The sequence below is a fragment of the Poeciliopsis prolifica genome, unplaced genomic scaffold, assembly GCF_027474105.1.
Source record: "Poeciliopsis prolifica strain line A6 unplaced genomic scaffold, Auburn_PproV2 SCAFFOLD038, whole genome shotgun sequence".
Classification (NCBI taxonomy): domain Eukaryota; kingdom Metazoa; phylum Chordata; class Actinopteri; order Cyprinodontiformes; family Poeciliidae; genus Poeciliopsis; species Poeciliopsis prolifica.
Window position 1 is genome coordinate 1,743,567 of NW_026562413.1, and position 23,130 is coordinate 1,766,696.

Genomic DNA, 23,130 nt, shown 5'->3' on the forward strand with positions numbered 1-23,130 from the left:
ATTTTAACTTGGGAAATCAAAATTTTCATACTACTAAACAATTATGGTACAGAAAATCTCACTAAAATCAAATATTTGTAGCAACTAGTTACATCTACATGAGGTAAACTTTTGGGGGAAATTTTGTTTTATTACACTCTACTTTTTAATTTTACCTCAGTAATATTTTTTATAACAAGTAAATGAGTAAAATGCCTGGATATTCAAAGATGCTTCTTATTAGTGAGATAGCTTCACCAATAAAGAGAAAATGCATGAAATACAGACACCCTTACAGAGCAATCTAAAGCGAGACTTCTTGTTTGTGCCAAGCTTTGTTTTTAATTTTTTCCACCAGCTGTTCCATTTGGCACTAGAAGTACTTTACTCTGTTTTAACATATATATTTGCATTACTGACTGTAAGTACTCGGTTCATAGTTTATTTTTTATAATTTGGAAAAGTGCTGCCTGAATCATGTAATCATGTAATCCATTTGAATTTTTATGTTTTTTAGTTTTAGTCTTTGAAATACCAGAATTTGACATAACATTTTTGTCTATCTGAAGGCATCATTTATAAATATTAAGTCAGATATTCAGATCAGTCACTCTGGACTTGAACAACCTTTAAGCCAGATATTTTCTTTTAACTTTGGGATGGACAATAAATCAATGACAAAATGTATCGTGACAGCCGTATGATCAATATCAGTAGGTAAATCATCTCATAGAATATTAATTGAACTCCGACTCAGAGCCGCACCGCTCAGCTTCTCACAGCCAGTCGAGGAAAGTTGGTGGAATCAACTGATTCACTCGCTCTTTGGTTGCCTAGCAACTCACTCATTCTGCGGTTACCTAGCAACAACCTGTCGACTAACTGACGCAGCATCATCAGCATCATCAGCAGCATCAGCAGCATCAGTTTAGAAATAAAAAGCAACAGCGTGGAGAAAAGACTGTGAATAAAACAGGACGAGTTGGGAAGGATTTCAGACATTTAAAACAAAACAGGAATCAATAATAATCAATTTTTTAAAATCGTGATAAGTTTTCAGCCATTTTGTCGAGCCTTATTTTTTACTCTTGATGGAGTAATTCTTAGAAAGCTGCTTTTTACTTGTACTTGAGTAAAAATATGTTGAAGTTGTGCTGTTATTACTTCAGTACTATTTTTGGGTACTCTGCCCGCCTGACTAAAATACGTTGCAGTTTGAGATTGTCACCAAACACAGATGTGAGCACTTTTGCCATCCATCTTGAGAAGAAAACGGTTTAAGAGTTTCTATTTAAAATGCATCGGAGAAACTGCAACAGCACTGCTATTTAAGTAGAGGTTCAACCTGATCAAAAACAATAAAAGGTCACAGTTAAGAGTTGAACCTCTGAGAGGCAGAGAAACAAAGCTCAGCATAGAGCTGAATCAAATCTTTGAGGATGAGGAAGATTCCAGCCGCTCCACTTGCAGAAGTAGGTCATGCAGACGCCTACAGTATGCAACTGCAGGTTAAGTGCTCGTCTTTGTATTCCAGACAGCGAAGGTCTGCTGCGGCCTCTGGAGGGGGAAGGGGTGTCTTTGTTCTGCGTCCTCCCACAAGAGGGAGACAAGTCCACAGAAAACCACAGTGCAGGATGTCTTTTTTTTCTGTCTTTTCTCACATTGCTAAACTTCTAGAACCTATGCAAATCACTAGGAAGCGTGACATTTTACATTTTCTAGAAAACAGATTAAAAGATATAACGATTGATAAGACGATAGAGAGAATCTGGAGGAGAAGAAGAAGACGGAGAGCCGGCAGACTCCAGCGCTGACCCTGCTCCGGTGCTCTGCAGTGTGAGGTAGTTGGTTGTATGGTTTCGCATAATAAACAGCCTGGAGATAACTGTACAACCTTCTAGCTTTCCCTGCGGAGTCACCCAGACTTCAGATGAACGCCTTCAGTCTACCCTCTTTTTGATATGGTAAGTATGGAGAGCGGAGAGAGAAAAAGGGCAGAAAGTTATAAAATAAATGACTTTTTGCTGAACCCAGAGAGAAATCTGTCTCAATAAGCATATATTAAAGTAATTCCTGGGTTAAATTTAAACTAAACCTACTGTAAATTTGTTTCCTGACGTCTTTATACAGGAAAGCAACATATCTGTTTTGCAAACAGTGAAACAGACGAACTGACTGTCTGCGCCACACACGTCGCAGCTATTATTAGGTTTCAAATTATTCTAATTCGCTTTCAAGTCAGTAATTATATTTGCACAAACACAAACAACAAAACAGTTTGAGCTCTGACTGTAAATCTAATAAATCTAGATTAGGTTTGATTAGCTTTCGAGATCGCAATAATCCTGTTTTCAACACAGACACCTCGCCCTGCAGTGTCTTTGATTAGTTATTTGGTGCAGTCCAACGTGATGAAGAGCCATCTGTCAATAACGGCTTCGTTTCATTAACGTCACTCCAAGAGGTTGTCTTACATTTTGTCAGAATTTTCACCACAGAATGAGACTGAAAGTAATAATAGTGTTTTTAGATATTCATTCACCACTTGCTGCTTTTTCTTTTTCAAAACCTAAAAGTAGAAGTGAAGTTTTTAAAATTCCTGCTATAGATATCTATTAAAAATTACAAGTTTTTCCAAAAGGCCATTTCATTTCTGCTCTTTTCATTGAAACTACTTTTTATTTTTTGCTCAGAAACTCGGCCACATTAGCAAATTCTGCTAGATGATAAATTTATTGCGGTAAATGATAATATTGTAATATTATTACATTATAGTAATGGCAAGAACTCATCCTCAAAGGTCAATAAACAATAAATTCTGACGAACATTTAACTCTGGAACTGAAAGACATTTTAAATATCCAAAATATACAAATACAAGAACAGAAAAAATAAATTAAATGAGAAATAAAGTTTTTATAACAAAATTGTCCTTCACAAAAAGACCTGGTTGAGACCAAAGAGCCAGATTGAAGACTTTTATCATCCAGTTTTCGGCAGAACAATCAATCTGAACCCCACAGACAACAATCAATCATGCAATTACAAAGTATTTAAACTGTTTTAATTTATTGTGCGATTGATTTATTGCAACAGGCCTTCTTCTCAACTCTAAGAGAAACCTGAGAAATGTGTTTTGAATCAAAAAACCTAAAAGAATGACACAAATGTCGGATTAAAGGAGCAGACATTAGTGTCAGTGTCTCCTGAAGCACGAGGCTGAACTTGCCTCCGCCTCCTTCCCCTCCCCTGTCCCCCAGTGTGTCTGGCTAGTGGCTCAGACACCCAGTATCCGCATTGCGTTGCAGCGCTCCAGCGAGGAAGGGATGAAAAAAAGGGGGAAAAAAGCACATATCAGCGATCTCTGCTGAGCGCTGCACAAAGAAGCAACTCCCCGGCAGGTTTCCAACTCCAGGGCAAATTCAGCCTTCACATCAGACCCACTTCACACCTGCTCTTTCCGAACAGGCAGCAGGATTCATTTGTTATAAATTGTGTGTTTATATTACCCCCCATTATATCGACTCTTATTTTATTTTAAGCTAAGGTATTTGGCACATTTTCTGCCAAATTAAAGGGCGGCGGATGCGTTGTGTGCTGACATAAACTGCAGACTGTTTGTGCTGCTGTGGTCAGAAACGGCCGGGAGGTTAATCACCTTTGGCTTTCATCCTCACACAGCTTTTCGTGTCTCTCCGCTGCCTCTTTCACACACACACACTCCGCTCCCTTTGAGATGAAGGAACCAGCGTGCAAACCCCCTTTCTGACAAACTCCCTCCTCCAGATGCAGGAGCATCGTATCACCCAAAGACACACACACACACACACACACACACACACACACACACACACACACACACACACAAGAATGCATAGAGACACATGCCGTCATGTGAATGTCGCTTTTTTTTTCTTTCTTCTTCTCTTGGCGAGACGGGACGTCACGCCTTGGAGGAAAAAAAAGTAAAAAGGGGGTTCAGAGAGTGAGCGAGACGGAGGAGAAGGAGGCGGGGACAGGGTGATGGAGGGTGTAAAGGAAGGAGAAAAAGCAATAGCTGGAGATGCTGCATGCTTGCATAAGTAACTGTGTGTTTGTGTGTGTTGTATGCAGGTGACACAGATTTATGAAAGGAGAGGGTGATGGTTGTTGGGGGTTGGTGGAAGTGTGGGTGCCGTTAGAGCACCAGATAATGGAATCAATGCAACTGTCTGCATGCGTGTGTGTGTGTGTGTGTGTGCGTGCATGCGTGCGTGTGTGTGTACCTGCGTCGTAGGCATCGACTGTTCGGACGCTAATCGCCTGGAGAATTAGTGATGTGACTTGGCAGAGGGAGACAGGCACACACCAGAGCCAGGGACAGCGGCTGGGAGAGAGGGATAGAAGAAGAGACAAAAAAAAAGAAAAAGAGAGGAGAGTGAGGGACGGAGGGTGAGAGGGGGAAAAAAGAAGCTTTTTTCCCATTTGCCGCCGCGCGCTGCGCTCAGTGAAGACTGTGGAGACGGGGCAGGATAGGTTTTATGAAACGCTTTCTTCCCTAACACATGGATAAATGTCGTTTTTCCTGTTTCTCCCGTGGATTAATAACTGATCGTAACAGTGTGTTGTGTGCGGACCTGACTGTAAACGTGTGTCTTTGTGTGTTTTCATGTCAGGAACAGCAGGCAAAAGCAAATGGTGAGTCCAGAATAACTTATCGGGCCGCTTAACAAACTGAGACGATGAATCCGACTGACCGCGTCCGTCCGCCCTCCATCATCCGTCTCCATGTCCATTCTGTCTGATTCAGCGTTTCCACGTGTGAATGTTTCTCCTGTCTTTGTCTCCTGTGCCTGCGAGGACAGCAGAGGAACTCATAAAACTGGGGCAGAGGAGGGCGTCTCAGTGCAGCAGAGACAAAGAGACAACAAAGAGACGCAGCGTAAATTCATAACAGACCGAACGCTACACGTCCATTCGGACAAGCCGCATGTTTGCCTGCATGTTTTGCGCCCAGCCGGAGACAAACGTCCAGAGCTCAGGACGTGACACAGGTGTCCTCTGGACGAACCGGTGTTATTTGAGCCCCCCATGTGTGTGCCGTGTGTTTTGTCTGCAGAAAATGTTCAGGGCTAAAAAATTTTGTCATGGGGGAGTGATTACATAATCCTATGAGATCATAAGGCCTGCAGGAATATAAGAAGGGATTGCTATCTGGCTGTCGATGAAGCACAGGCGATAATATTCACAAAATATAAACATTTCATCGTGATTTAATTTACATTCTTTAATTCCTCCAACTTGCAGATAAAAACTATGGATCTCCGTATGAATCTTCATCTTATCTCAAATGCTCGAACACGTGTCTGCCAGCAGGGGGCGCTTCTTTGACTGTTTTACCCCACAGACCTGCACTGAATGAAAGGCGTTGGCTATGCCACTGAAACAGACGATAAAAAGGGATTGAAAATGAAGAACATTGGAGTAGATCCACTGGCACTGATATTTCTGCAACAAACCGAACTTTAACTGAATCCGTCTGTCTCCGCAGGATGGGGTCCGGTCCAGGTTCTGCAGAGCGTCTATGACAAACGGCAACCCAGCTTCTGTGACGTAGGAACTGTCTCTTATTTTAGACCTTGTTTTTCTCATCCTGCAGAATGCAGTTAGTATTTAAAGCATCATAAGTGTGAAATTTAAGTGTTAAAACTTAAATATGGTGGGTCGCACGGGTGTGCTTCATTGTCCCTGAGACCCTTAACCTGTGATGATGTAAAAGGTCACAGGTGAGGTCCTTGGGAACAACGTTTCATGCATTTGCTTCCAGCAGAATGAAACATTTTTAAATCCTTTTTCTTCGAACATATTTTTAAAATGTGGACAGACAACCTGTCAGATGCTGAATCTGTAGGAAACGTTTTCAGCCATCATGGAAACCTGAGACGAAAGACGTTTTATTTTGAAGGGGACAGTAGCTTTCGGCTGGCTTTGTGCGCTGTGTTGCTCCACGTTTCAATAAAAAGACAGCCAAGGTTTGTGACCCCGATGTTTTCAGCCACGCAGGATTCACTCATGTCTTTTTATGTTACTTTATTTCATTAACTCTTTAAGTTTTCTGAAAGTTTATTCCTGTTGTGTTGTCTCTTGATTTATTTCTCATTTGATCAATGTAGTTTTAACACCGTTTTGGATGCCTTCATAAATAAAATGTAATTTTAAGTTTTGTCTTTATTTGGTTGTGGTTAAATTTATTGAATCGAATGTTTTTAAGTCATTGTCTGACATTTTAAGACATCAACTTCAAACAGTTAGGTGGAAATAAAAATTTGCTTTGCTAACTTTTATTCTATAGTCATTATTGTGTAGATACACCAACTACTCTGCTGTCAATGAATTTGGGAAATTCAAATATTTATATCCTTATTTTGAGGTTAAACACACAAAAGCTGCAACTTTTTTTATTTCAGTGTGAGATTTTAATACTGTAACAAAAGATGTTGATGTGAAGAGACGCGTTACATCCAGTTCAACAGAGTTTCTGCTACTTGGAAAGAAAATAAATCTGTAGTTACTGAAGACAAACTCCAAAACATCAGGAGTTAAACTACAGATACAAACCAGGTTTTTTTTAACCTTTTCACTCTTTCAAAGGGTTGAAATCCACACATCCTTTTCTGTACACTTCAATATTTTACATTGCTTTGTGTTGGTTTAGCACATAAACTTACACATTAGCCTGTGGCGGTTATGAGACAAAATGAGACAAAGTTCAAGGGTCGTGGACATCTTTGCAGGGCGCAAAAGCTGTGTGATTTGCATCTGGTTTAGTTATGAACAGTTTCTTACAAGCAGAAAATTTCTGACTTCAAACTCCAAAATTCCTGAGATTCATCTTAAAGTTTTTGAGTTTTTTCCAGCAAATGTTTGACTTTTTCAAACGCAGAAATATTCTTATTTTTTATGGAAACTGCATGTTTTTCTAGAACATTTTCAACTTTTCAAACTCTGAAATGACTTGATTTCCCCCCAAAACAACTGTAGATTAGTAGTGAGTTTTTCCTCACAAATCTTTGACTTTTCAAAATTTCCACGTTTTTTCTGGAAAGTTTCTGCATTTTGAAATATTTGAAAAATTTTCCGAAAAAAAAGTTAAAAGATTCATCTGAAATTTTCTGATGGTTTCTTTATTCCAATTTTCCAACTCAAAAATGTTCATGTTTTCTGTAGATCTTTTTAGATTAATGATTAATAGATTAATGTCAAGCTTTCTGTTTTTCTGGCAACATTTTTGACTTTTCAGACTCAGAAATGTTCACTTTTTGTAATCTCATAATTTTGAGTTTCTTGACATACGTTTCCTCCTCTTTTTCCTCCACTTACAACGTCCCCAATGTCCCGCCGTGGAAAGCGCCCTGCGTCAGAACCTCGAGCTCGGCTCTGTGGCTCTGTGGCTCTGTGGCTCTGTGGCTCGACACCCAGCCAGCGCGTCTCGGCGCCCCCTGGCTTCGCGCCTCATGCGTATTTGTGCATCCCAGGACGGTTGACATTGATTGTGCAGGAGACAGACTGAGACACATTAGTACCCAGCTCGCACTCGCTGCTGAAAAACACATTAACTGGCTGCATTGGGAGCCCTGTCTGGTAACCATGGTAAAGCACACAGGCTGGGAGGAGGCGGCGGGGTGAGACGGGGCAGCAGGTTCAGCACGCCGTCTCTCAGGGCTTGTCTTTCTCAAACGCTCCTTTCCCTTTCCTCCGGCCACGTCTGTCATTGTCTCTCAGCCTCTCTTGTCTCACACTGACAGCTTCTCTCTCTATTTGTCTCACATATTAACACATTTGCATATTTCTTTTTTCTTTGTCTTAGATTCTTCCTGCTGACCCTGACATTACCTCATTCTCCTCCCCCTTATCCAGCCACCATGTGCAACATAATCTGTGTGCCTCTTGTTGTTTGCCGTCTTTTTTCTGGCCTTCTCGTCTCGGCCGACATGATTCCTCGGTGAAGACGGGAAGGACAAACGTGGGATAAGCTCAGCTAAAATTACAAACTGTGTGAAGAGAGATTCAGATTGTGGACGTTTATGACGGCATGCTGAATTCATCCAGTCATTTTAGATTAATAAAGTTTCAAAAACAAGCCTGCTGTTGTCATCTAATATCAATGTTGAAATGTCAGTATTGTGCAGTATATTTAATCTTCTTTTCTGTTTTTATATGTATTTTGTATTCTTTGTGTGAGTCTATTTGCAGCCAGTAAATATATGTATATTCTATTAAACCACAAACTATTATAATTCATATTATTTTATGAGACAAGTTACACTAGAATAATTTCAGTCAGGTTCTTTAAATTTGGCCCCACTTTTAGTCTTCTGAAATCTATTAAATGTTTCATTATATCTTTATTTCAGTTGTATTATGAACATAAACTTACATCGTTTTATTATTATTTTTGAGAAGATCTGTATTTATGTAACCTTAATCTAAATCATACAAATGCTCCACTTTTTAAGCCTTCCAACAGCGTAAGATGTTAAAAGTTGAAACGGTGAAACAGTGAATTGAATTAGGGAATTAAAACAGAGATGAACAGAGGAGCAGCAAAAGCAAATGAGGTGGATTAGCCACCAGATCATACTGCTGTGGAATATTGCTGAACTGTTAGCATGTTCTAATACGGTCATACAGCAGCCGACTTCAGTCAGAGGCTTCTTCAGGTTAACTGCAAGACTGACTGCTGCTGGAGATCCGTCCTGCCTGCAGCATCACCATCAACTCTTTGGAAGTATGTTTGGTGTCAATAAAGTGTTTTTGAAATTGAATTATTCATCTTTTTTTTTGTTTATTTTGAATTACTGACTGAATTCATGCTCAAACAAACAACAAAAAAGTGGAATTTGTCTACAATATTTTACTCTAAAAAACTTTAAAATCTAAATATATATATATATATAATTGACAGTAGTTGTGAAGTAAAGAAGACTTATTACTGAAACTGAATCAGAAAGTACTTCATCACAGTATTTATTATTGAATGTGCACATTTATGAAATAGAATTAGACTATTGGGGAAAAAAGATAAAAATTATTTCATTTTTTTCAGAAATCCCAATCTTATTCCTTACTTTTGTAATCCATTTATCGCTTACATACATTATTCTACACACCCACTTTATAGATGTGTTTTATTTTTCAACAAGTGAACAAGGTAAACGCCAGATTTTTTTATGGAACAAGTTTTGATATAACATAATAATTACCTGGTATTGCTATTTTGTACATTTTCCCATTTTATTTTTCCAAACCATATTGTGTTTCTATTTCATTTTATGTAAACCCTGCGTTTACATAACGAAGGGTTTAATGTATGCAGATCTTATTTCAATGTTGGCAACAACATTCAAGCACTCTGTGAGGAACTAAAAATGCAGAGCTCTTGTTTCCTTCAGGGTCCCCAGACCTGATGGACCACCGAGAAAAGTCATCAGAACATTTTTGATAGGGAAACATCAGACAGGGAAATGTGGCTATGGGGAAGATGAGACAATACAACATGTTATTTTGCATTGCAGGAATTAGAGAAACAAGTTAATAAGGAACCTTAGTAATATGAAAATGAAATTTGACTTTGTAGATTTACTGCAAAGGTATTCAGGAAGCAGAGAATATCAGACCTGATTAGATTTATTTTAAAACATTGTAAGTTTTATAGTAGGATATAGTTTTTTCTTCTTTATTTCATGTCATAGAGGCCAGGAGTGCTTCACACTCCTGACCTGTTGGTGGCGGTAATGTTCATCTAACGTCTTTATCCAACCGTCAATAAATTTCAAGAAGAAGAAGAAGCCACCACAGCAACAATAAACACGCACTTTCTGTTTACGGTATGTCTCCTGAATTAATATTTACCGAAAAATGAACCTGAAATGTCCCGGGGGTTGAGTTTAAGATGAGAAATGCAGCCTGGTGTTTGCAGCCTCTGATCGTCTTTACATCTCTTTCTACAGCGGTAGGTTTCTGAAGCTGGCTAATACCTGGATAATTATCCAGACTCTGCTCAAAGCTTCTATTACGGCTGTTATTTTAAATAAATACTCCGATTAAAAATGCGCCATGTCTTAAGGGCTCTCTGGCGCATGTTGCATATATTTTATTTATTATTGTACATACTGGACATGAACATTACGACAACACACATTCTGTGGTGTTGACTGCATTGTATTGATTTGGACGCCTGTGTATTTTCCCGCCGTTATGAGATTGCAGTCCAGGAAATAGACGGAGCCTTTTGAGAAGCAGCCCCAACTTGGCTTCCTAGTTACAGGTCCACCTTAAAAGTGGCTTTCTGCCGGTAGAGGGCGCCTTTTACTGGTTCTGATAACTGCAATGAAAGTCAATGCAATAAATTTGCTATGCAATTTATAAGTTACTTATGGAGTGCCAGAGGTGCCACAATTAGATCAGTAAATATTTTTTTAAAATATGAGTGTGTGTTAAATTAAATTAGAAATATATATATTAAATTGTATTAATTGTTGAAAATCATTCAAGTTTTAATTTATGTTATATCTCAGTATTAGAAATATTATTAATGTTTTTATATATTTTTAATACCTTTGATAAGTTTACAAATAAAATGTTTCTGTTTTCAGAAAGACACCAGTTTAAGTTCTTTCATAAAGGGCTTTAAAAACAACAAAAGTTTTTTTTTTTATTTGAGTGTGTGTGATTATTTCTGGTCCTTTGCAAATATTGGGTTGAGTCTGTGAAAGTGGATTATTTAATGGTGCAATTCAGCACATAGACTTTGAATTCATTTAAATAAATACAACTCAAATACTAGAAGAATTTAACTTAAAAAGACTTAAAAGCTTCATTATCTAATTTATTCCTGTATTTAATGAATGATCAAAACATTTAATTAGATGTGGGTATTTATCATTTCCAATTGTATTTTTTGTTTGTTTGTTTTTTACAATTTGGGACTTTTAATAGTGTTAACTATTTTGAAGCAACAGAAACGGTGTAAAACCAAAATATTTTCAATTTAATGACACAATCCTATCAAAAAACAGAGTAAAAAAATGTATACTACATTTATTAGTACTGGTTCACCAAAGGGTTTTTCTTCATTTGTGACCTGAACACACAAATATTATGTAATTTTAGGCAAAAATGTAGACATTTTCTTAATTTAAAAAACTGAGTCAATTCTATATTTGGAATATTAATGTCTTTCTAATACTAAAAAACTTAATAAATGAAAAATCCGCAGTTTGTTATTTTTATGTGATTAATGGCCAGAATAATTTCTTGAACTGCTCAAGTACTCGTCTCTCTGAAACAAGCATTAACCAGTTGTTGCTTGGATTGTGTCGGTTTACAGGAGGAGCCTGACGGAGCAGGTCTGAGCTTCAGCAACCAGCATGGAACAGGAAGTGGTAATGGCCAAGACGGAGCAAGAAGACCCCGCCAGCAGTGAAGGGGAGGCCGACGTGGTGAATAAAACTCCGATCAAAAGGGGGAGAGGGAGGCCGAAAAGCTCCAAGAATGCAGTAGACCCGATTCAGGATTCAAACAACACGCCTCAACCCAAGGAGTCTGGAGAGGAAAACGCAGAGGCCTCGGTTACAGCGCGCAAGGGCAGAGGGAGGCAGAAAGGCTCCACGAAACAGAAAAAGAGCGACAGCACAGAACAATCTCCAAAGAAAAGAGGACGGCCACAGGGGTCTGGCAAGAAACCCGCCGCTGAAGGCTTAGTGAACGGCGGCGCAAGTCCGCGCAAAAGAGGGCGCCCGAAAGCCCCCTTAAAGCGCAAGTCTGACGCAGACGAAGGCAGCTCCGTAACTCCTCGGAAAAGAGGCCGACCGAAAGGATCTCCCAATAAGAAATCGAGGGTGGAGTGGGAGCACAGTGACTGGGATTCGGAATCGCACACAGCCGAGAAATCACTGAATACGTCAACGAGTCGACCCAGGAAGCCGGTGGTGAAGTACAGCGGTGGCGTTCCCAGAACCGCCTCAAAGAAATCCCACAGAGGAAGAGGAAGACCGAGGAAGAACTTGGACGACTCCCAGCCGGTGAAGAGAGGAAGAGGTCGACCAAAAGGCTCTACGAAGAATAATCCGTCTCCATTCAAAGCGCGTAGGAAGCAGGGAAGACCACGGAAGTACCCTCTGCCTTCTGCGGAGGAGCTGAAGAAGCCCAAAGTGTGGAAACCCCTGGGACGACCGCGGAAATACCCCCGAGTCGAGGAGGAAGCGTCAACGACGCCTCGCAGAGGCCGCGGTCGGCCGCGCAAGTCCAAGAAAGGCGCTCACTTACGAAAGAGCCAAACGTCTCCTTCCTCCCCGCCGAGGAAAAGAGGCCGCCCGGCGGCCAACCCGAGCAGAGACGACGGCGCCCCCCGGAAGAAGCGGGGCCGCCCGAAAGGCTCCAGCAGAGGAGACGCGCAGTTCAACGACTCCAAGGCAGCTAGCGAAGGCGGACAGGAGCAGGTGGAGGCGGAGTCGATACGCGGGGAGGAACCCGGAGAAACTGTCCTGGCTCAGGACGTTAAGTACGACATCAGCGGACAGGCTTGATGTTCGGCCCGGTCTGACCACGACGTGGGCGGTAGTCGTTGCATTGAGTCATAGATCATGTGTTTTAACCTTTTGTCCGTTCGCTAGGCTTAGGCATTCAGCAGCGTCTCCATGTTTACTTCTAATGTCGTCATCTCTTTTATTGGGCCTTTACTATTATTATTGTTTTAAAGAAGTTATTTCTGTCATTTGAGTGAGAAGTGGACAGGTTGTTCTCATACCAATCTGGATTTTGTTGTCTGAAACTTATTCGGTTTCCTTTGTGGTCCTGCTGATTCAAATGTTGACTGATTCTGATGCATTTCACTCCAAAAAAAAAAACACACAAAAAAATCCCCCAATTTTTTATCAAGTATTTTTGATCTAGTTTTTAGTTTTGAAACAACACAAATATAGTTTCTTTTCAGCAAGATAGGAGCTTGTTTATGTAAATAATTCCTTAATATTGATTAAAATAATATTTCCACTGGCACTTATAACAATATATATTTTTTCCAATATTATGAGTGAATCAATATTAAGACATTATTCACTAAACAATCTTACATATTGCTAAAATGTTAAGACATAGAGTTTATTGTCATTCAATTGTATGTTTAAAAACGTACAAATTGAAAGAAATTCATTGCAAGGCTCCAATAAATAAGTGATAATAAAAGTATTAATGTAAATATATATAATAAAAGGTTAAACTAATGGGAGTTTAGAAGTCTTATGAAGAATGAATCTGGATTTGAAGCTTTTATGCAGCAGGGAGAACAAACCATTTCATAATGGACCGAACTCTGAACAGACGGCGACTCTGAGGGATGGAAGGACGATGAATCCTCTCCTCTCTCCACACGTTGCCAGTCTGAGGCGTTCGATGCTCCAAACCAGACAGAGACGCTGCTGGTCAGCCTCTCTCCATCGTCCCTCTGCAGGAAGTGGTGAGGACGGCAGCGGGAAGGTTCGCTCTTCCCATCCGGGCCCGTAACCAATTCTGCTGAGCGATTAATTGTCTGAAAAAATTAATTGTCTGAAAAAATTATTGCGATAAACGATAATATTGTTTGAAGACCATTTTAAACTGATGCGATGGTAATGACATAATAATGCAAGCAACATTCTGGCAAAAATAAATACACTTTATTACAAAAAAATCACACAGCACTGGAACTGATAAATAAAATAAAAGCAAAACTAAAATGGACTCTGAATCTCTATTAAAAAAAATGCAGATGAATCAAAACTAAACAACAAAAACTACATTCAACCAAAAGAGTGCAGATTATGAAATCTCTCAATAATCAATAGATTTAGATAAAGATAAGCACATCCTGATGCAATAGTTCAGTCCTCCCTCACACCAGAGGGAGGTGAGCCTTTTGTCATCACTGGATGACACCATGAATTAAAATGAAGTCAGTCATTTTCCTTTATCGTGCTAATTTGTTTATTGTTTATCGCGACGGGCCTGTTTTCGTCCGACATAAAAAGTTGCTGAGTTTTCACACTGGACAATTTCTCTTGTTGACTTTCAGTTGGTTTGCGTCACACCAGACGTTTCGCCCGTTCGATGCCGCGGTTCGATCTGGACTCGGGACGCAGAGGCAGCGCCAAGCGAGACGACCCTCGGAGCGTTAGCATAGTTGTAGTGAAAACTAGAGCAGAAATACTTGGTAAGATTTTGTGTTTTTTCAGCGTTTTGATTTTATTGGGCATATTCATAAAAGAAAGGGGTTGATTCTGTTTTCTTTCTCTAAGGATTGTAAAAAAAACAACATGTCTGTACATTCACATGAAGGAAATACAAGATTATGTCCATTGAAGCACTTGACCTTTAACCTTTATCTGAATTCTATTCAGTTCAAAACAAAAGGTGTCAAAGTGTATGTTAATTGTTGATGCCTTTACAGACTGAAAATAGCGGGACTTCCTGTTCTTGATGCTTTTTTTGGGGGGGGTCACTGAGCTCATTAATGAAAAATCGGGCCGATTTCAAACTCTAGCAGTTTAATCGGTGCACATGATGCATATATTTTTGTCCCTTTTGACTTGTTTGTCAGACAAACCCTCCACATCTATTAAGAGATGAAACTGAAGACCTTTAACATCCTCCAGAAGGTGGCGCTAGAAGCTGATCTAGTTTTTTCCATTCAGAATCTTTTTTTTTTTTTTTTGCCTTGTAAATCAGCCAAAATGTAATTTTCATTTCTTAAACCCACGTTGGAAAACAGATTTTAAAAAACAAAGTACTGAACAAATTTTTTTTAAAAAAGGTGTCAATTTGAAGTATTTTGTTTCTAATAATTTAGCGTTCATTTTGGGATGAAGTTTTTTGGTTTTATGCATTTTGGTTGTTTCTTGTCCATGACTCCATGTTCTGTTGTTGCCTCAGTGCCAAAGCTTTGAATGTACTTTATTTTATTGACTCTGTTAATTGCATTCCTCCAATAAAAACCACATCTCACTTTCCTGTTGTGCCCTGGAGGAATTCCTCTTTGTATCTATTAATGGTTTGTTTTGTCTTTTAATGTCAGGCGTGTAGCTCTCATTGTTTTTCTTTTTTATTATTATTCTTTATTTTTAACGTTGTTTTTTGGGCTCAATTGATGATGTCACCAACATTCATGTGTGTGTTTTTGGGGTACTTGTGTGTTGTACGTGATTATTACTCATATTGAAAACTTTTTAAATCTGAGAGTTAATTTAGGCTTTGAGGTGGATTTTTGAGATTAATAATTTGTGAGAAAATGAATTAAAATAAAATGTTCATCTGCCCATTTCATTTTCTGCAGTTTTTTTAATTTTCTTTTATATAAACATTTGAGTAGCCACACCCTCAATTCCTGTGACGTCATTAATGAACGCTGCACCTGAGTCACCGACAAAGATTGTGTTAGGACAGATCAATCACTACAAACTGAAAAACCATATATATATTCCGCAGTCTTCATGTCTTTCTTACTTGTCCCTCCTTTTTATCTTTTCTGGTTTCATTTCATTTCAACATTTTGTATTTCCTTACTTTTCCACTTTTCATTTTTCCTGATCTCTCTTTGTGCCTCCTCAGTCTGATGGTCTCAAACCAGATTATAGTGTGGAAATGTCCACTGCAGGTCATATATTTAGAAATTAATGGAAAACTAGAATTAAAGAATTGGTGGGTTTAAACTGCAACATTATTGTTTTGTAAAACAACTTAACATTTTATATTTTATTGTTTTAGATTAGAGATCGGCAACCTTTTCACATGGGTTAAATTAATAGAGAACAAGCTAACATTTTAAAAATAAACAACAAATGCAGATTCTAGCTGATTTTGTCAGGAAATAAATGCACAATCGTGCAGTTCACACTACACGATTGTCGGGCCCGATTTTGCCCTTACGACAATCTTAAAACGTTCTGAGTTCTAAGATTGTCGCTTCCGGTAACCGATCATCCTGTAGTGTGTGGTGTGTTACGACTGATCGGGTCCAGTCGGTGGAACGTGTTTAACCATCTTGGCTCATTCCTCGCAATGCTTGTGGTATTTCCCGACTTTTTTTTTTTTTTAATGAAAGATTCTTAAACTCCTCCCACAAATCAACAACCATCCGCCGGGTATTTTAGTTTAAATTATAATGTGACGCTAAGCTTTATTTTTATAGAAATGTAATCACAAAATCATGTTTTTAATTATGACAAAAATGCATTTTCACATTGACTGAGTGGGTTTTATATGTTGACCTAAAAATTTCATGTTCTTTAAAAAAATAATGTCTTTCTCATCGTCTTTGTAATGTGTGTTTAACTAAACTGCAATTATAGCTGCATTCTGATTACTAAACAGTTTTTGTTGTTTTTTTTACATGTAATATATTTTTCTCTATATTGTCATTATTTCTGAAGATGTAAAACTCGGTGAGACCAAAACTGAATAATTGCTGAACGTCATTTGGAATTTGAAACTTAGCTGTAAGTTTGGGATGAAAGTAAACAGCAACACATGAAAATAAACAAAATGCTACTATGTACAAATGGGTTTAAATTATTTTTCTTTCTTTGAAAATTTATTTATCAATTTATTTATTTATCTATTTATGTATTGATCTATTTATTGATCGATTTATTTAGGGAACACTGCGGGGTAAATGCGGAAACGTCAGATAAAGTCGACAGTGACGTTGGACGTTTTTGGGAACCGGGATCTTCGGCGGTGTGATCCCTCTCCTGCAACAAACAATCTTTGAGGAAAAAACAGCTTCCTTCCACCTGACAGGTAACTTGTGGTTTAAACGTTGGATTTACTAAACCACAGAACTTTCAACAAAATCCGAAAGTTGACGAAGTTTCGGCGATGCGGATCGACTAAACCCGGGTTGGTGGAAACGTCCGAGTTTATACATTTTAAAGTCGTTTCGCCGTTTTAGTAGCTTAGCAAGTCGAGCTAATCTACATTCCTTCATAGCTAAACGGCGCGAGCGACATTAGAGACCCGCTGTAACATGTATTACTGATATACGTTGGTTTATTTAAAGTCTAATATCTTTTAATCCGTTTTAAACCAACAGTTTTACGTTTAACGGTTAAGGCTGAGGGCTGCACAGTGGCTCAGTGGGTAACACTTGGAGCAAGAAGGTCCTGGGTTCGATTCCCGGTTCCCTCCTGATCCAGTTGGGACAAGAGTTAGAAAATGGATGGATGGTAAAGGCTGAAGGAGTTAAATAGTAACAGAAAAAATATAGATGTGCCTCTGGGAAACTGTATATTTGTTTATTTTTTATTATTATTAGTGTCACTATTGTTGTTAAGTACAAAACAACTAATTTAAAATAACATGATGCCTGTGAGTAATGCTATGATGACTTTGAGTGATTCATCCTTAAGTAAAATAAACATACATTCAGCCAAAATGTAGTGTTGAATATACATATATATATATATATATATATATATATATATATATATATATAATATATATATATATATATATATATATACACACACAAAATGGATAATAAATCAGTTTTTTTCTCCTTAGTTTCTTTATAATCCAGCGATATTTAGTAGAAGTACCATTTGTGAAAACAAAGCTGCCTGAACACAAACCTACTGTGTAAACTGGATTGTCCTGTGTGGGGACAGGATCAGTCACATAGAGCAACACACCCATGATAAACATTGAACTTTGGTTGTTGGGTGAAACGGCATGTTGTTGCTCTTGTCTTTACAGGGAAATTTCCAGGATTGCTGTCTGAAATGGCTTCCATGAGCAAAAGGAGTTGCTACAAACACTGAGGATCTTTATAATTCAGCTGGATATCGGCCAGAAATCCATAAATATATCAAAATAGACAGTTTCAGAATGGCTGGTCAGGATGTGTTGGTCGTGGATTTAAATGATGTGGCGGTTTTTCCACCTGAAGGCTCAAATGCAAAACCTAAAATAGCAGAAGGTGAAAAACAAGAAGACAGTGACACCAGCGCAGACGAGCTGAACGAGAGCACAGACGAGGAAGAAGAGGAAGAAGAAGAAATGGCAAGATCTGCTCATTTTGAGCCAGCCACTTTACCCTGGGGTGGAGACAAACACAGGAGGCTGCTGCTGGAGCAGGACGATGATGTCTTAGGGCCTGAGGAGAAGGACTCTGGGTTGAGTCAGGACCTGTCAGAGGAGCGAAGCCAAGCGGACGAAGAGGTGAGGAGCAAAGCGAAGTGGAGGGAGAGCATGCCTGAGGGTGAGCGGTGGAGGGACGACGAGATCGAGCTGCAGAGGAACGACAAGGGAGACGGCTCCCTGGCCGATGATGAGGATGAGGAGGACGAGGGGTGGATGTCTGAGAAACCTTCTACGGGTTTCACTCCACATGTCACGATCGTGTGTCCCACCACCAAGGAGCTTCCTGAGGAAGAGCAGCACTTCAGAGAGGAGGAGGAGGAGGAGGAGAGGCGGGAGCTGAGCATGGATTATCACCCCGCTGCACAGTTTTACCCCGAGTGGGAAGATCAGGACGACAAGTACTGTGAGTGAAAAACCCAGTTTATCAGAACCAAATGGAACCGATCGACTTCCAAACATATCCAGAGAAATAGTCAATACTTAAATTAGTCAATATCTGTTATAATCAGCGCTGAGACTCAATGAAGAGTGAAAATAATCAACATTTTCAATTAGGGGCAAAATGATTAATTGTGATTAATTGATTACTGAAATAATCGTCAACTAATTTAGTAATCGATTAATTGTTAACTGGAGTCATAAATAGACATTTGAAAGAAGAGCAACAAACTCAGAGCAGTAATTAAGTCAAAACTACAAAAAAATAAAACATTTTGCTTTTAATGTATAAAAAAATCTATATATATATATATATATATATATATATATATATATATATATATATATATATATATATATATATATATATATAACCTCATATGTTGCAATCCAGTTATTAATCCAAAAAATAATCAACACATTAGCACTGAATTTTATAAGCATAAAGTGATGAAAAGACATATCTTTTCATCCTTTGCTACAAATGATCAACTCACAAAAAGAATGCCATGTTATAAATATTTATTTTCTTATTTAAAAAGAAAGAATAAAATTTTTGATTGGATACAACTTTTAATGTATTTCTAATGTTACATAAAAAAATGTTTGTGTGGTTAAATTTAAAGCCTCCAGAATGTTGCAAGTCAGAATAATCGATTACTAAAATAATTTAGTTGCAGCCCTTTTTTCAATTCAAACCCCATTTTGCTGTTAAGTTATTTAATAAATATACAAATGAGCTCAACAAAAAATATATTTCATCTGTGCTGCTGCGATATATTTAGGACTGAGATGATATTTTATACCTGCATATTTTTGGTGATTGACCAACTCGTTTTTGCACAACTTGCAGACAACAATATTGTTTTACAGCTTTCCATCAAATTGTCTTTTGAAAGCAAAAAGTTGCCCCCCACAGGTAGAAGGAGAAATAAAGACCAATTAATTGTGTTAAAAATGTTTAACGTGTTAAAATCTATAATCAAAATTAAAGCATTGAAGTCGCGACCCAAGTTAAAAAATATCAGTTTGATAAGTAAAAAGTTTATTTGGCTTGAAATCTGATGACCAGTTTAAAAGATTTCACTTCATCATAAGGTAATAAAACATTATTATGGAAATTAATTAAGTTCATGTTTGGGTTTTAAGTAGAGAAGTGACTGTAGGTGAAAACCCAGGGATGTTTTCTACGTCTTTCTCCATGGAGTTTCCTTGTTCTTTCCGATCAAAAAATAAATTTATTAATAGTTAAACCAATATTGTAAACTGTTAACTTCAGTTTTGATGTTTTATAATTTTTGTCATCTCTCCTCTCTGACGACCTCTGACTGCGTCTCGTCCTCAGATGTGTGCAGCGAGAAGCTTCAGCTGGTGTTAGCCACGTTGGCCGCAGGATGCTGCTTCCCCCTGCTGGTGTGGGGTGGATACGCGCTCCTCCCCTTTGACCCACCCAAGATCCACAGCGCCCCCTACAGAGTGCTCTACGCACTTCGCTGCTCATTTTTTGCCATCATCCCCATCATCCTGGGTAAGACCTACGGCGGGAACTAGCTTTTATTTTAGTAAACGATTAATTGATTAATTGAATAAAAATATTCAGCAGATTTTTAGGCCTTCTTTATACAATATTAGAAATATGTTAATGCAGATAAACAAATAGATTAAATAAGAAAACATTTTCTTGCATAAAAGTCTGTAATGGTATTTCTTTTTTTTTTTCTATAGTTATTTATTGTACATTACATGAGTGAAAAAGGAAAAAACAAAAAATACTTTGAGTAAATGAATGAACATTAATGAGTGTGTAAGTAGTGATGCTGAACTAAATTAACACTGATATTATCATTATGTAAAGTAATTAAAACAACAACAACAATCAAGGAATAATAGTGACAATATTAATAAATCAATACATTTTCTGTAAGAGGCATGTAAATATAAACATGTAATGGATAAATTACTAGAGTTAAAAAGTTACCAAGTGGAGGTTGGTGCATTATATAAAGGAATTACCTGGGATGTAAAGAATAATACAGAAAAAAAGACATAATAATGTGTGTGTGTGTGTGTGTGTGTGTGTGTGTGTGTGTGTGTGTGCGTGCGTGCAGGCGTGTTGGTCCAGGGTATTGCCCGGTTGCGCTTCAGCTCCCTGAAGCCGCTCTATCAGGGGAATCTGGTGGACCAGGAAGTGATGGTTCACTGGCACTACGTCAACGAATCGCTGTCTCTCTTCCTCTTCTACTTCCTGCAGCTTGCCGTCATGGCAACCTACATCAGCCAGGACCTTCTTAAGCTGGTGCCGCTGCTCACCATCATATTTGTTTTTGGCAGGTAGGCGTTTACCCACAACGGATACAAAGGGATTTTATTGTTGTTTAGAAAGGGAGTTTGTTACGTAAAACTCACATTTTGTATGTTTTTGTACTTCCAGCCCGAAAAAAACTACAATAAGTCAAAATTTGGCAATAAGTAAAGCTCCAGCATGTTTGGTCAGCTGGTTTTACTTTTGTATGTGGGAAAACAAATGGCAAAGACAAATGTTTTAGTTTTTATTTTTTGTTGTTGCAGCAAGTGTTTAGAAACCATTTGCTGCATTCTTGTTGGTTGTGCAGGAAGCTCCACTTCTGCTTTTCAAAGTTGCAGCCATTTTCACGTGGTAAAAGTTGAATTAGGAGGCGTGGCCAGCAGCAAATTATTTGGATTTAAAGTGACAAGAGGCTCTAAAATAGATAATTCAGGAAGAACTGAGCAGACTGAAACCTCATTATCTAAGAATAATTTTCTGTAAGAAATGTATGTTTCACGTCGCCCACAGATCTACCCTAACCTGTTCAAGGAAGGATAATAGTCACATTTATACATTATTTTTTCATAGCTGTCCTTTGGATCATCCAGATGCTTCGATTTCTCACTCTATCTTACAACAGCGACTCCATATCTTTATCTTGGCAAAGCGTTCATGTTTCGTTTGTCTGCCTTCAACTGATCGATGAATCATTATCTAAAAACGTTCCAGCAACACACTTCCTCTTGTGACTATTATACTTCCTGTAAGTTCAGCTGCCAGTAATACTCAACAATGTGTTTTTTCTCTTCATAAACACGGGAGGAAATGTACTAAACCAGCAGTGATTCAGCAGAAGAGACAAGTTCTTACTTGCAGTTTCACCATCTGAACCAGGCAGACGGTTCAGTTGCTGGAGTGATTTGTTCTGTCTGCTGCTTCTCAGTTCGTCTTTGAGGTTATTTTGTCTAAAAACACAATCAGGAAAGACGACGTGATGATTCTCCTTTACCTGTAGAGTTGGATGATGATCGAATCAGAGAAATTAGCAATTCAGTCAGAGAATCCGTTCATCCAACGTTCAACATTCATTCATTCATTCATTCATTCATTCATTCATCCACTCTACATTTTGAAGAAATGTCAGAAGACTTTGTTCAGCCTGAACTCAGTTTTCTGGTTTCTGTTCTGATATTTCTCCTGTTGTTGCTAAAGTGGTTCTGATGGATCCTCGTCTCTCTGCAGGCTGATCTACTGGGTCTGCCTCGCTCTGGGCAGCAGCATCAGAGCCTTCGGCTTCGGCTTCTCCTTCCTCCCCGTCCTGGTGATGCTGGTGGCCAACATCTACTACGTCTGCTCGGCGGTCGGACCGAGCTCCGTGTTCGACGTGGCGCCGCCCGCCACCGATCCTCCGCCCAGGCTGCGCTGGTGGCTTTAAGGTCTCTAAAACACGGTGAGAAAAGCTGCTACGACACCTTCAGGAACCTCAGGAAACATGACTCACTCAGGCAAATCGCGCAGACACCTTTTATATGTTTAATCATTGAGTTTGAATCTGATTTAGAGACTTTTATGTCTCTGCGGTGAACATGTGGCGAGTTAAGCTGCTTGTTTACAACGGAAAACCAACCAAACAAGCTTAGTTTGGAAATCTGTAATGACTCTAAATAAAACTACTGAATTTACTGGGTTAGACGCCAAATAAATCTTCTGTTCTCTCACTGAATATCTACAAATACGTCTGATTTAGTTAAAATCCTAAGGATTATAGTGTTCACTATTCATCCCTGTATTAACTCTGCCTGTAGTTATACAGTTATGATAACTATAATAAAACTTACGTGTTTTCTCAGCATTTTCTAAAGTGTTTACCTATTATGTGCCAATTATCTGCTATTAAAAACATTAAGTTTGTTTCGTTTGGCTCAGATAAGCTTCTAAGACTGTCAGTCTGTTTGAATGAAACCTTAGTAACAATGTGCAATTAAAGCCAATTTATAACATGTGCCTCTTTTTTATTTTATATTCTCATAAGTGAACAAATGCAAGTAAAAAATGTTCTTAATCTATAAATCCAAACCTGTCTGGTTGAAGATTTTAAAACGAGACTTCAATTAAATAAGAAGCTTGAAAACTGGATTTAATGAGTGTATTTTTAATAAACTTGATGCTAAAATAAAGTCAGTTTTGATGAATAAAAATGTAAATGTTTGATTAAAAAAAAAAAAGTAAAGTTTTATCCAATAGTCAAGTGGAAATTCTAACAGTTCGGTTTA

At 38.4% G+C, this 23,130-nt stretch overlaps 2 protein-coding genes and 1 long non-coding RNA gene across 7 annotated transcripts in view; all 3 read left to right on the forward strand.

The window, feature by feature from the left end:
* Positions 1-8,783, forward strand: part of LOC129374951 (uncharacterized) — a 30,598-nt gene extending 21,815 nt beyond the window's left edge. The window contains exons 5-6 of one of the 2 annotated variants that reach the window (XR_008607585.1): positions 5,510-5,571; positions 7,826-8,783. This is a non-coding gene — a long non-coding RNA (uncharacterized LOC129374951). The remainder of the gene's footprint in view (positions 1-5,509; positions 5,572-7,825) is intronic. The other variant, XR_008607586.1, reaches the window with a different exon arrangement.
* Positions 8,784-9,783: 1,000 nt separating this feature from the next.
* Positions 9,784-13,556, forward strand: LOC129375038 (high mobility group protein hmg-12-like). Of its 2 annotated transcripts, none has more exons than XM_055053832.1 (2): positions 9,784-9,845; positions 11,348-13,556. In XM_055053832.1, the coding sequence occupies exon 2, from the start codon at positions 11,388-11,390 to the stop codon at positions 12,543-12,545; it is 1,158 nt and encodes a 385-aa protein (XP_054909807.1). In that variant the 5' UTR covers positions 9,784-9,845; positions 11,348-11,387; the 3' UTR covers positions 12,546-13,556. The 2 variants fall into 2 exon arrangements, with proteins under 2 accessions (XP_054909807.1, XP_054909808.1); XM_055053833.1 differs by lacking the exon at positions 9,784-9,845 and adding an exon at positions 9,862-9,970.
* Positions 13,557-13,560: 4 nt separating this feature from the next.
* On the forward strand, positions 13,561-22,936 carry tmem79a (transmembrane protein 79a). 3 transcript variants are annotated; one of them, XM_055053830.1, is made up of 6 exons: positions 13,561-16,059; positions 16,647-16,890; positions 17,746-18,535; positions 19,916-20,098; positions 20,679-20,901; positions 22,100-22,936. In XM_055053830.1, the coding sequence occupies exons 3-6, from the start codon at positions 17,878-17,880 to the stop codon at positions 22,290-22,292; spliced, it is 1,257 nt and encodes a 418-aa protein (XP_054909805.1). In that variant the 5' UTR covers positions 13,561-16,059; positions 16,647-16,890; positions 17,746-17,877; the 3' UTR covers positions 22,293-22,936. The 3 variants fall into 3 exon arrangements, with proteins under 3 accessions (XP_054909805.1, XP_054909804.1, XP_054909806.1); XM_055053829.1 differs by lacking the exon at positions 13,561-16,059 and having other exon boundaries at positions 16,580-16,890; XM_055053831.1 differs by lacking the exon at positions 13,561-16,059 and having other exon boundaries at positions 16,580-16,791.
* The last annotated feature ends 194 nt before the right edge of the window (positions 22,937-23,130 follow it).

What these genes read in the sequence shown, in the direction of transcription:
- tmem79a (XM_055053830.1), top strand. Translation starts at nt 17,878, where the DNA reads ATGGCTGGTCAGGATGTGTTGGTCGTGGATTTAAATGATGTGGCGGTT. An exon ending in CATCATCCCCATCATCCTGG is followed by an intron (nt 20,099 to 20,678) that starts GTAAGACCTACG and finishes GCGTGCGTGCAG; the next exon opens with GCGTGTTGGTCCAGGGTATT. An exon ending in ATCATATTTGTTTTTGGCAG is followed by an intron (nt 20,902 to 22,099) that starts GTAGGCGTTTAC and finishes GTCTCTCTGCAG; the next exon opens with GCTGATCTACTGGGTCTGCC.
- LOC129375038 (XM_055053832.1), top strand. Translation starts at nt 11,388, where the DNA reads ATGGAACAGGAAGTGGTAATGGCCAAGACGGAGCAAGAAGACCCCGCC.